The 13,293-nt window shown below is 41.5% G+C and overlaps 4 protein-coding genes across 4 annotated transcripts; 2 read left to right on the top strand and 2 right to left on the bottom strand.

Annotated features, from left to right (window-relative positions):
- The first annotated feature begins 752 nt into the window (after positions 1 to 752).
- Positions 753 to 1,463, top strand: LOC129247282 (DNA-directed RNA polymerase I subunit RPA12). Its single transcript, XM_054886341.1, has 3 exons — positions 753 to 956; positions 1,022 to 1,241; positions 1,303 to 1,463. Exons 1-3 carry the CDS (start codon positions 839 to 841, stop codon positions 1,325 to 1,327), a joined length of 363 nt encoding a protein of 120 aa, XP_054742316.1. The 5' UTR covers positions 753 to 838; the 3' UTR covers positions 1,328 to 1,463.
- On the bottom strand, positions 1,350 to 2,481 carry LOC129247281 (zinc finger protein 330 homolog). The gene has a single exon (XM_054886340.1). The coding sequence runs from the start codon at positions 2,373 to 2,375 to the stop codon at positions 1,470 to 1,472; it is 906 nt and encodes a 301-aa protein (XP_054742315.1). The 5' UTR covers positions 2,376 to 2,481; the 3' UTR covers positions 1,350 to 1,469.
- A 2,749-nt stretch (positions 2,482 to 5,230) lies between these two features.
- Positions 5,231 to 6,579, top strand: LOC129247659 (tRNA selenocysteine 1-associated protein 1). Its single transcript, XM_054886884.1, has 2 exons — positions 5,231 to 5,441; positions 5,504 to 6,579. The coding sequence occupies exons 1-2, from the start codon at positions 5,403 to 5,405 to the stop codon at positions 6,503 to 6,505; spliced, it is 1,041 nt and encodes a 346-aa protein (XP_054742859.1). The 5' UTR covers positions 5,231 to 5,402; the 3' UTR covers positions 6,506 to 6,579.
- A 77-nt stretch (positions 6,580 to 6,656) lies between these two features.
- On the bottom strand, positions 6,657 to 8,967 carry LOC129247658 (minor histocompatibility antigen H13). Its single transcript, XM_054886883.1, has 3 exons — positions 8,645 to 8,967; positions 7,314 to 8,164; positions 6,657 to 7,256 (listed from the first exon to the last, which is right to left on the bottom strand). Exons 1-3 carry the CDS (start codon positions 8,843 to 8,845, stop codon positions 7,151 to 7,153), a joined length of 1,158 nt encoding a protein of 385 aa, XP_054742858.1. The 5' UTR covers positions 8,846 to 8,967; the 3' UTR covers positions 6,657 to 7,150.
- Positions 8,968 to 13,293: the final 4,326 nt, after the last annotated feature.

Raw genomic sequence — 13,293 nt, 5'->3', positions numbered from 1 at the left:
GTGAAAACGATAAAGATGCGGGAAAAAGCGTATCGCGATTTTACCGTGACCGGTCAGCAATGTGTTAAGATGCTGGTAATAAGAGCATTACATACCTAACAAGGCCTACATCGAGAAACTCTGTGGATTGAACACGAGCGAATCACACGTAGTATATCGAAAACGAATGACAAAGTCGAGAGATTTTAATATATATTAATTTACAAATCATATGATCCTGCCAAATTCACTGTGAGCAGAATAGAGGTACGAGATGGGCGTCACCTTTATATTTTATACTTCATACCTCATACTGGCGTCTTCCCAGTTAGTTTATTTTTTGAGATTTTGACAAGACTGACGTCGGGCTTCTCCAATAGAAAACAAACGAACCAACCAAACAAAAGGAGGAGAAATTACATGTTTGTGAAAATTCAGTGAATGGCTTGGTAGTATTGTAAAATTTAAACTATACAACCTAATGAAGTGCCTCTTGTTAAATTGTGAATGCACAAATAAATATAAAGCCTTCTTGTGTTTGGTAATTTCTATAGCTTTCGCCTGCTATTCTATTTCCAAACAAGTGATTCTCTTTCCTTTTGATTGTTTACTCATGAAGACTAACTACACAGTGAATTCGGAAGGCGCAATCTTGTAATCGATCATTCTTGCATCGTGCCTGTATAACTTCAGTCACACGCTGCTGTATTTGCAACTTCTTTATCGGCGAGAGGTCTACAATAAATAAAACTATTGTGATCTGGCGAAATAAAGAACAAGCAGTCAAAGTTTCACGTGTGTTTACAAACCATTGTTGTCTGTGTTGGATAATAGTATTTGGGTCTATCAAAGTAAAAGTATGGAAACGTTCAACTCACAACCCGGATTTTGTCCAGTATGTGGGTCCATCCTTCCACCTTTAAATACAGCGGGGAATGTTGCTTGCTATAACTGCAAAAAAGAATTTCCTCCAGATGGTGAATCTAATTGTGTATTTATTTATTCTATTCGGATTATCAACAACATACTTTACTTTTACCAGTTTTTGGAGCACAAGAAGTTGAATTTATCATACACTTCAATAATTACGATCCTGAAAAGGTATTTGGCAAAACTAAAAGTAGTTCGGATGATGAAGCAGATGGACCTGTGGTTGAACGCAAATGCTCAAAATGTGGTCACATGCAAATGTCTTACGCTACGTTACAACTTCGTTCTGCCGATGAGGGGCAAACCGTGTTCTTCACATGTCTCAAATGCAAGTAAGTTCAAAGCGTGCCCAAACATTTATGTAAACATATTAATGTATCACCTCAATTACAGGTTTAAGGAATCGGAAAACTCATAAGCAGAATAATGTTTCTACTCCCAGTTTTAAAAGCCTATCAGTTGATTTTTTATTTTCACGTGCAATACATGTACGTTATTATTTGATATTAAAAGCTACGATTAATAATTTCAATATATCATTAATTGGCAGGCCATTTTTGTTATTTAGCTTTATTTTGTTCTTGCTGTGATTCATCACTGTCTCCTTCTTCCTCAGAGTCTTCATCGCTTACTTCATAGTCTTCATCATCGTCACTATCATTTTCCTGGGTGTAACTAGAACCTGCACCATAAGCCCCTCCGCTATAATACGAATACCCTCCATATTCGTCATCACTGTCCATCGCCCCGCCTTGCTGTTGCCGTCCAAACTTATGCGACCTTGTTGACATACTTAAATCTTTCGTGACTGATGTGTCGTAATTACATTTCGGACAGGGAATGGCTTTATTCTTGTCGTATTTAAATCCCTTCCTTCGTACATGATCCTCGCAATAACATGTTTTACAACGCAAGCAAGAATATTGTCCAAGTCGGTTACAACTCTGGCATTTGAAATTTTCAGATTCGAGGACCTGACATGACGCTTGATGCTCAAATTGATCGTCTTCACATAAGAATCCATCACAAAATGAGCATTTGAATATACGACCGCCATGTTCCCAAACTCCTCGCTCGCATTCCAGACAATTCGCGTTTTGCAGAGGACAAGTGCAAGCATGTGTTTGGAGACACTTTCGCCCATGGCAAACCCAAGCTTCACAGAAGTCGCAAATTGCGCCAACCATGCCAAGCCCAGTTGTGTACACTCCTGGATGTTTTACAACGCAATCACCGGTTTTCAGCATACACTTTACCTTGCCGCAATGAGCACAAATTGGTAAGCGCTGGAGGCTCTGACAAAAATAACAAAAAGCCCTACTCTTTTGCTTTTTCTCACACTTCTCGCACTCCATGGGTGCGTTACAAGGCATATCAGCAAGAGACGTCTCACGGCTCCGTATTTCCTTAAGACGTAATTTCTGCTTTTCAGCTTTTTTTCTTTGGCCCGTTTTCTTTTTCGGCATTTTTTAGATTTTTCTTACACAAATGCCACCTGAGCAATTTATTAAATAACCTATTACTTGCGATTTGCGATGGACAAGTTTGTACTTCCATATCGACCACTTTATCGACTGAAACGGCGATCTGTTCTATTGTGAATTGAATACCATTATGACAGTGTCTGTGAATTATATACCATACAGAAAGTGGCGCCTTCCGAAAAAGCTGCTTTATTTTTGGCGAAATTGAAAAAGAAACAAACCTTTGTATGGAAATGTATTCACATGCAAATGTATGTGAGCAACATTTGTGATGAATTGCTTAATTTCTTTGCTTTTTATTTTATTAAAAACATATCTAGTATTACTTTTACCATAAATTAATTATTTTTGCAGAACAAAGTTTTCATTAAAAATACATACCTACATTTATTATCTATATATAATATAAAAGAAAGTCATGTTAGTTACACTATTTATAACTCGAGGACGGCTAAACCCATTTGGCTGAAAATTGGTGGAGAGGTAGCTTAGAACCAGGAGACGGACATAGGATACTTTTTATCCCGTTCGAACGCGTTTCCGTGAAGTCACTATAAAATGTGGTATAACAAAAACGCATCTGATATGGAATAACAAAACGCAAATGACAGCTAAATGTAATTTTGTCTATGGTTAAGTAGAAAATTTGATAATATAAATTTTGTCAGAAATATATAATCACAGTAATTTGTATTCTCTTTGAATCATCATTATCAATACCGCGTCAAAGACGATCGAATCTTTCCCGACAAAGCCGTAATGCAAGAAGGGTACGAAACATTGCGAATGAAACGACTGAAGAAGCATAAGGAATTGCCCGTGAAGAGTGTCGCGTTAGTATGGCTCGACTTCGTGCTTATCAATCACAAGACCAAAGCGAGGCAGCCCGTGAAACGGCTTGGTTGGCAATGCGAAATCGTCGAGCGAATAACAGAGACCAACAAGTAGATTTAGTAGTTCAAACGAATGTACCACTATTGAATCGCCAACAAAAAGAAGTTTATGATACATTAATGAAGGCAATTGATGATGGAAATGGTGGTTCATATTTCCTCGATGGCCCTGGTGGAACTGGTAAGACAATCCTCATGTCAATAATTTTAGCCACTGTTCGTGCGAAATCCAACATTGCGCTTGCAGTTGCTTCTTCTGGAATAGCAGCCAACATTGTTAGAAGGATGCCGTACGGCTCATTCAGCATTAAAATTGTCGTTAAATCTTCAAAAAATTGAAGAACCAACATGTAATATTTCAAAAAACTCAGCAATGGCCAAAGTTTTATCAGCATCGAAAATCATCATCTGGAACGAACGCACAATGGCGCATAACCGGGCATTATAAGCACTTAACCGAACATTGAAAGATATACGCAATGACTCGAGATGTTTTGGAGGCGCAATGATTTTACTGTCTGGCGACTTCCGCCAAACACTGCCAGTAATTCCAAGATCAACGACTGCTGACGAAATAAACGCTTGCCTCAAATCATCGAATCTATGGCGCTATGTGAAGAAATTTCAGCTGACAACAAACATGAGAGTTGCATTGCTTAACGATACATCTACTGAAGATTTCTCTGAGCAATTACTGACTATCGGTAATGGTCGAGTACCTGTCGACGAATCGAGCGGATTGATTTCATTTCCTCAGATTTTCTGTAACTTTGTCTCATCGAAAGACGAACTTATCAATAAAGTATTCCCAAACATCATTAATAACTACAAAAATAATGAATGGTTGAGTGAGCGAGCAATTTTAGCGGGTAAGAATAAAGATGTAGATGACCTAAACTACATAATTCAAAATGATATCATTGGAACAATGCATTCATTCAAATCGATTGACTGTGTAGAAAATGAAGATGAAGCCACCAACTATCCAATTGAATTTTTAAACTCCTTGGATGTGCCTGGCTTACCACCGCACAATTTAATCGTAATCATGCTTCGAAACATAAGCCCACAAACTTTGTAACGGTACGCGTTTGGTGGTAAACTAATTGATGAACAATGGGATTTACGCGACGATACTCAAAGGAAAATTCGAAGGTAAATAAGTTCTCATTCCGAGGATCCCGATGATGCCAACCGATCTTCCGTTTGACTTTAAAAGACATCAATTTCCGATCCGTCTTGCATTCGCCATGACCATTAACAAATCACAAGGCAAATCCTTGAAAGTTTGTGGTCTGAATCTAGATAATCAATGTTTCTCACATGGTCAATTATATGTGGCATGTTCACGGGTCGGAAAACTATCTGCGTTGTTTGTTCTTGAATCTGATAATAAAACAAAAATTGTCGTGTACGAGTATCACAAGCTGCTTAACTAAAGAGAGCTTCATTGAAATACTTGATTAATAAAAAAATTAACTTAACAAAATTAAAAATCTGTTTTTTTATTGCCTCTAGGGCGAAACAAAGTTCACCGGGTCAGCTAGTAATAAATAAATACGAAATTTAAAACATAAAAATTAGTATTTGGCTATAGTATATTTAGTAAAAAGTAATAAGTTTTAATATTCTTAGTAAAATTAGTTTTTTCCTAAAGCCTTAAACTGAATTAAAGTATGTTTCAATAAGAGCAAACTCAGAGAATATTGTAGAAATGTAAAATGTATCATGTTTTTTTAAATTTTTGTTACATGGGAAGTAAATAGGTTATTCCCGGTTTCCATAAAAATCGTATTATATTAAAGTCAGACCACATGAAATTACTTCATACTCCTTTTATACTACACTAAACTTGGACTTATTTTTCCCTTTTCTACTAATTTAATGCATGCGACATTACGGTCACATGGTGAATTCAAACTGATTTCACCATGTATTATTACACCATGGGCCTCGACTAGCATCGTTAATTCTACATGCATCTCTTGACGTTTTGTTTAGATTACCAATCAAGACAAATACTTAAGGAGATCCGAGAAACAAGTTTGAAGAAATAATACTATTATTTTATTTTAGCTTTGGACACTTAATTAATTTGTTAAAAAGAAAACTCAATATGTCGTCCTCTGTGCACTGCCAATTGTGGATGGGAAGTGTAAGTAAAGCAAAAAAAAGTGTAATTCTAAATACAAAGGTACTTGTAATTCTATTTACTAGTTGGAGCCATACATGACCGAAAACTTTATAATCGCTGCGTTTCGGAAAATGGGCGAGGAACCTACGACAGTGCGCTTAATGAGAAACAAATACACCGGCGAGCCTGCCGGCTACTGCTTTGTCAACTTTGCCACAGATGAGAGTGCCATGGATGCGATGCATAAACTTAATGGCAAACCAATACCTGGAACTAATCCAATCGTTCGCTTCAGATTAAATAGCGCCAGCAATTCGTATAAACTACCCGGGAATGAGCGAGAATTCAGTGTATGGGTGGGTGACTTAAGCTCAGATGTTGATGATTATCAGTTGTATAAGGTTTTTTCTACAAAATATACCTCTATCAAAACCGCTAAAGTCATTTTGGATAGCTCGGGATTTTCGAAAGGCTACGGCTTCGTAAGATTTGGAATTGAAGATGAACAGAAATCTGCTTTATATGATATGAACGGATACATTGGATTAGGCACAAAACCTATTAAAATTTGCAACGCTGTGCCAAAACCAAAGAATGAGCTGGGCGTTGCTCTTGGTACAACTAGTAATTATGGTTATGGCGGTGGTGGTATTGGCGGTGCGTCGACCACTGCAGCAGTAAGTGCAGACTATTCTCAATATTATGATCCAACAAGCACATATTGGCAGAATTACAACTCTTGGCAAGGATACTATGATCAAAGTGGCGCAGGGGCTATGACAGATCCAAACAACACTTACTATCAACAATCAATGGCTCAGTCGCATGCAAATCCGCAAACATTGGCTCAGCACGCAGAAGCGTGGAGCGCCCAACGCACAGCTCAATACGAGCAACAAGCAGCAGTTGCTGCCGCAACCAGTGTACCCAGCGTCAGTGAGGATGATGACTATGCTTTAGTAGAGCACAAGTATACTTTAGATATTGAGAAGTTGAATCGGGAGACATTGGATGCCGATCGGCTACTGTATGACGCCCTTGAAAGTTCAAAATGGCTACCACTTGAGCAATTAGAAACATACTAACCAAACTTTTTTAGATATTGACAACTTTAGATATATCTGTCATTCCTGGCAAAAAATAAATATATTAGCATGGACATCTTGCATTTCTTGTTTGGTATAATTGTAAATTTTATAAAAATTTCACTCTCTTCTAAGATCGGGATCACAAAAGTTAGGCTTGTGTCGTAAGCTTTTTTTATTTAAAAGATTTTTAATTGGAAATAAAAATGGATTCTTAACTCTATGTGTACATACTTAGATTCTTATAAAGTTGTATGTACGTTTATTTGCGCGTTAACGATTATAGCGTTTAAATACAAAGTTCAATTTTGGAACAATTACTTATACTTTTCGTATTGCAATATGCCAAGCCTGAGGACGAAAAAAAAAAACAAATATAAAAGCTTAAATATATTATTCTTTCTTTCCTTAGAACAGTTTTTTTACACTAATTTTTTTAATTTTGTGCTTCTAAATTAAAAGATTTTCTAATTGCTGAGTTAAATGGAAGTGTATTCAAATACATTTCTACTCAAACTTTGGCTTGGACCGATTTAAAATACAAATCTGAAATAACCTTGGACCAAGTCATATAGACTTATAAAAATAAATATTTCCAGATACAATCTATATTAGTTCTGCATACGTTCTTAGAGCCTAAAAAATTCATTTGGCTTTTTTCGATTCCTTTTTTTTATTTGTTCCACTGATAGTGCCAGATCCTTCTTTACTCTCTTTTTTCTCAGGTTTCTCCTCGGGATGATCTTCGTAACTGCAATAAAAAATCATGACTTATTAACGCTTGCTGACAAACTAACCACAAACTTACGCAAAAAGTGTCTTTAATTCGCCACGTACTAAAGCTACCAGTAATGGAGTTCCCATACAGGCGGGAACCAGGTAAAGCAATGCAGGCTGCGCATGTTTAAAAACGTGCATTACGAATATAGTTGCCAAGAGTCCAAGAAAATATGCTACTAGCGTAGAATAAAAATAAATGCGGCTCTTGCGCTTGGAGCTGTGGTCGAAGCGTAGAAGTAATGCTATAAAAATTCCAGGTATTACTATGTCACCCAGGCCCAACATAGCAAAATTGGTTCCACTTAAGCCATTTGTTGGTAAATCTTGTGGGAAAACTAATTTGATTGGTGCCTCAAAACTTCTTGCTACTGTAACCATCACGTTTGTTCCAAATACCCAGAAAATATCATAGAAGAATAAGCCACTTAACAGTATACAACCAGTTACAATGTTATTGAGATGGAGTAGTTCTACTCCGTTCACGGCAAAAGCTAATCCGAACATGTTATTAGCAATCCAATGCTTTTTGTATAAATACCACACGCCAATTAAAGACGAAATAGCCAAGCAAATGATATCATGCGTTGAAAACTTGTAGTTTATAATGTCTTCTTTGTGCTTGCCCTCTCCTTTTGTGAAATGCATATGAAAAGGTATTTTCGGTACTGCTGTAGGCATTAGTGAATTTACAATGGGACTTAAAAGATGCGCTAAGGCTATCACACCTAAGCAAAAGAAATATCCAGTGAGTAGAAGATTTATATGATCTTTAGAAAAAATTTTAAAGAACATGTAAAGACCAAAGAGAGCGGCCGAGGCGATCACCGGGAAAAACATCGCATCTTTTTTAGTCATGGTTTCAGCCTTTTCGCCAGTCACCTGGAAATCAAGAAAATGTAAATGAAAGAAATGCATACATTTTTGAGCAGTCATAAAATTGTAAATACACTAAAATGGAACAGGAACAAATTGCTTTATAAATAACAATGAAACATTACTTTATATGCGCCTATTATAGTCGGCCGCCGTAGCTGAATGGGTTGGTGCATACCTGCCATTCGGAGTACGTACGTTCAAATATATATTTAGTTGGCGCTTCTACCTTCCGCTGCTCAAGTAGCCGCTACGGGAGTAGTAGTAGCGCAACAAGAGTGAGGGTACTAGCGCTAGCTGGAGTATAAATGAATAATCTCACAAATAGCGCTCCGGCCGATTCCAAATTCTCTGCTACTACTCCAACTACACAGAGTACTGAAAAAATTTTTTTTGACGAGCACTCTGAGCTACTAGCAGTAGCGAAACATAGCTTAATGGGCATCTGCATTATGAAATATTTTATACTTAGTGTTTTGTACTTGCCTTTTTAAGCTTGTGCAATTTGACAGAACGCATCGAACCGAACACAATTGGGAGCATGGCCATTACTACCAAACTGCCGTAAGCTACCACAATGCCTTCTGGTGTTGCTGGAACCTTTTCATTTGTTATGGTTTCACTGGTTGCGTTCTCCACGGCATCTTTTACGGCCTCCACAACAGTCTGTGCAACTTTCTCCGACATTTATCTTAGTTTGTATATTTCGTGTAACAATATTTTGCCAAAATGACCACGCATGCAATTGGAACCATATAGAAAAGAAAGTATTCTACCAGTTGTTGCACTAACTCTTCTTCTTAACAAAACGGTAAATGATGTGTCAAAATAGGTTGGTACTACTGTGAGAACGTGTCAGCAAAAGCAGGATGCCAGACTATATTATGGCATTCCCATGGCAGCTGGTTCTACGTTACCGGAATGACTCGGGTTTTTCCCGACCAAGGGCTGCCGCCCCAGTAAACTAGCCCTGTCTAGTGTACCGTATCCTACCCCCAATCTTTCGTCACAGGAGCAACTCATTGCAGCTAGTTTGCTCCAAATACTTCTCTTCCGGGCTGGCGTCGAACCCAACCCCGGACCAGAGGTATTCTACTGCTGCATTTGCCACAAACGGCTCCACCCGAACTCCACCTCGGTTAGGTGTAATCAGTGCAACGGGTGGTGCCATCTTAAGACCTGCTCAGGCCTTAAGACACACAGGGAGTGGTCCACAAGGTATGTGGCCACGTGTTGCTCCCGCTCACAGGCGGCCCCTGCCTCTACGGCTACACTGCCATCAGTGCTGGCACATCACACTGCCGCCACCAACAACACCTCAACGGTAAGGAGCCCCCACGAGCAACACAACTCCCTCTCTAACCCACAACACTCCTGCTCCTACCCCAGTGCGGGGACAAACCAGCAGCTCTTGGTCCCCCGCACAGTCTACTCTGTGTGGCTGATGCCATTTTCGGAGGTGCTCCGGCCTGCACACCACCCGCGAGTGGACACGCGACTACGTTGCCCCCTGCTGCAGAGCTCTGCACCCGCAACCGCCCCCAGTGGCGTGGCCACCAGTCAACATCAGGCCACAACCTATTTTGCGGAACGCACAGGAGGAGCAACGCAGACAACATCACGCATCCCTCACCCCCTGATTTACGACAATACTCCCGCGAAGCTTCAAGCTATTGCAACTTAACTGCAACGGGCTCACGAGCAAGATTGACGAAATAGTCGACTTCATGAGCCGGTTTGGAATCAAGATAGATGCGGTCCAGGAGACAAAACTGCACGCTAGCTCCCCCCTGATTACCAGGGACGGCTACAATGTGCACAGAAAGGACCGCGAGCGAGACAACGGTGGTGGCCTAGCGTTCATAGTCCACCATTCAGTGCAGTATCGTCTTATCGATGAAGGCATCGACCGCAGGGACAGCACCTTAGAATGTCAAGGTATAGCTGTCCGGTCAGGCGATGCCGAGCTCGAAATATATAATATTTACATACCCCCTGTCACCTGCTGCCCGGCAGGATATCTCCCTGATATTGGTGCACTCATCAGGGGAGAAAACCGATTGGTAGTAGGTGACTTTAACGCGCATCACGAACTTTGGCTTTCAAGCCTGCCAAATGATCGTAGGGGACAACTATTGGCAGAGCAGATAGACGATTCGACGTTCAGCACTGTAAACGACGACGCCCCCACCAGGGTAGTGGGCAATTGTAGCAGCTCGCCTGATATAACAATTGCTAACGCTGGCCTGATAAATAGCATAACCTGGCGACCTATGCTATCGCTTGCATCAGACCACTTGCCCATTATCATCTCGATCTAGAAACCTGCCGACTTTGTTTCCGCGGATCACAGGTCATACATCAACTTTAACAAAGCTGATTGGACCAGATTCGCGGAATTTACTGAGGACATCTTCGCAGCCCTACCCACTCGCACCGATGTGCGCGCAGGCGAAAGCGCAGTCCATTGGCCCTGACGGACTAAACATGCTGATGTTGAAAAAGATGGGTCCATTGGGAGTAGAATTCCTCACCAAGGTCTTCAACCTGTCTATGGCCACTCTCATCATTCCTGATAAGTGGAAATTAGGGAGAGTGGTCCCACTACTGAAGCCTGGGAAACCCGCCAACCAAGGGGAGTCTTATCGTCTGATAACTCTCCTTTTCCCAGTAGTGAAGACGCTTGAAGCCCTTCTACTCCCACTCCTCACAGAACACCTGACTCCAGCCTCACACCAGCATGGTTTCCGAAGAGTGCATATCACCACCACGGCACTCACCGTCATAAACACCCAGGTAAACCGCGGACTAAACCAAAACCGCCCCTGCGAGAGGACTGTCCTAGTAGCGTTGGACCTACAAAAGGCTTTCGATAGAGTTAGCCACGCTACGCTACTAGATGACATTTTACAGTCGACACTCCCGCCAGGGCTGAAGAGGTGGACCGCAAACTACCTGAGTGGTCGTCACTCGTCGGTGATATTTCGAGACTAAACTTCAAAACAGAGAAAAATAAAGCAAGGAGTACCGCAGGGTGGTGTCCTTTCACCCTTGCTTTTTAATTTCTATATTTCGAAATTCTCCCAGCCACCAGAGGGAGTTTCACTGGTCTCATACGCCGACGACTGCACGATAATGGCGTCGGGCAATGACATTGATGGCCTATGCACCAAAGTAAACGACTACCTCGCCCGCCTTTCTCGCTTCTTCACTGCGAGAAACTTAAAACTTTCTCCCACTAAATCCACGGCGACCCTTTTTACCACCTAGACAAAGGAGGTCAAGTTGCAACTTCAGGTGCACGTCGATGATACCCCAATACCGACGGTAAATAACCCCAGAATATTGGGAGTCACCTTTGACAGCTTGCTCTCCTTCTCAGCGCACACAACCGCTATTGCAACGAGAGTACAGAATCGCAACAAGGTCCTCAAGTCGCTCGCCGGCAGCACTTGGGGCAAAGACAAAGAAATGTTGCTGTCGACTTTCAAAGCAATAGGCCGACCGGTTCTTAACTATGCTGCGCCTGTCTGGTCGCCTGGAACCAGTGATACGCAGTGGACGAAGCTCCAGACCTGCCAAAATACTGCTATTAGGACCGCGACAGGATGTCTCCTGATGCCCCAATTCAACACCTGCATGACGAGGCTCACATGCTCCCTGTAAAGGAGCACAACAAAATGCTCGACAAGCAGTTTCTGCTAAGGTGTCACCGTAGGCCTCACCCATGCAGACACCTGCTCGAGCCTGAGCCACCTCCCAGGCACATCAGGAGACACTTCCTCAACTACGTGGACGAGATCCAGGATAAAACAGACAGACCACTCCAGGATCAGACAGTGTACAGACAGGCCATAAACGACATTCATCGGGAGACCCTTACCACCTTCTTAAGCTCCCGACCTCCGAATGCCGTTATCGGAGTCCAACCACCACCTATTGCAGACGAAGAGCTCCAGCTTCCCCCAGGAGTCCCGCGTAACCGTGGCACAATTACGTTCTGGATACTGTAGCAGGTTAAACTCCTACTTATCCAGAATCGACTCCGACATACTAAACATATGTCCGGCATGTGAAGGCACCCCGCACGACACTAACCACCTTTTCACATGCCCCATCAAACCCTCTCATCTAACACCTCTCTCCCTCTGGACCCAACCCGTCGAAACACCTATTTTCCTGGGCCTGCCGTTAGATGAGCTAGACGAAGACGACCGGTAATTACACTACACTGACAGGGCGAAGATACTGCTACAAAAACAACAACAACTATATTATTATTATTTAAAGAACAGATTTTCAGTGCAGCAGTGAATTCAGTGCATTGTGCAGTAATTACAGTGAAAAGAGGAATAACTATCGAACATGATTTAAATACAATAAAAACTAGAATATAAAGTAATTAAGAATATACTTTTCGGATATGAAAAATCTTGTTGGTTAAAACCCTAAATCACTTAAGGCTCGAATAAGAGTTAGGCAAACTTGTAAGAATTTTTTCATTGCATTGGGATATTTCTGAGGTGAGGTACGGTGCACTGTTGTTGTTGTTGTAGCAGTAAGAGAAGCCCCGTCAGTGTAGAGTATATCATCGGTCGTCTTCGTCAGGCTCATCTAAAGGTAGGTCCAGGAAACATGCTGTTTCGACAGGTTGGGTCCAGAGGGAGAGGGGTGTTAGATGAGTGAGTTTCAAAGGGCATGTGAAAAGGTGATTAGTGTCATGCGGGGTGCCTTCATATACCGGACATAAGTTTGGTATGTCGGGGTCAATTCTGAATAAGTAGGAGTTTAACCTGCTACAATATCCAGAACGTAATTGTACCAGTGGTACCCAGGTCTCATCGGGAAGCTGGAGCTCCTCATCTGCAATGGGTGGTTGTTCGACTCCAATTACGGCATCCACTAGACGGGAGCTTATGAAGGTGGTAACAGTCTCCCGGTGAATGTCGTTGAATGTCTGTGTAAACTCTGTCTGGTCCAGTAGAGGTCTGTTTGTTTTGTCCTGGATCTCGTCTGCGTAGTGTAGTAGGTGTCTCCTAACGTGCCTGGGAGGCGGCTCTGGTTCAAGTAGGTAGCACCCTAACAGGAACTGCTTGCTGAGCAGTTTCTTATACTCCTTAACAGGTAGCATATTG

This window comes from Anastrepha obliqua, chromosome 5 (genome assembly GCF_027943255.1).
Source record: "Anastrepha obliqua isolate idAnaObli1 chromosome 5, idAnaObli1_1.0, whole genome shotgun sequence".
NCBI classification, from domain to species: Eukaryota; Metazoa; Arthropoda; class Insecta; order Diptera; family Tephritidae; genus Anastrepha; species Anastrepha obliqua.
Note: the sequence above shows the minus strand (reverse complement) of the source record. Positions and strands in the feature narration are given on the sequence as shown.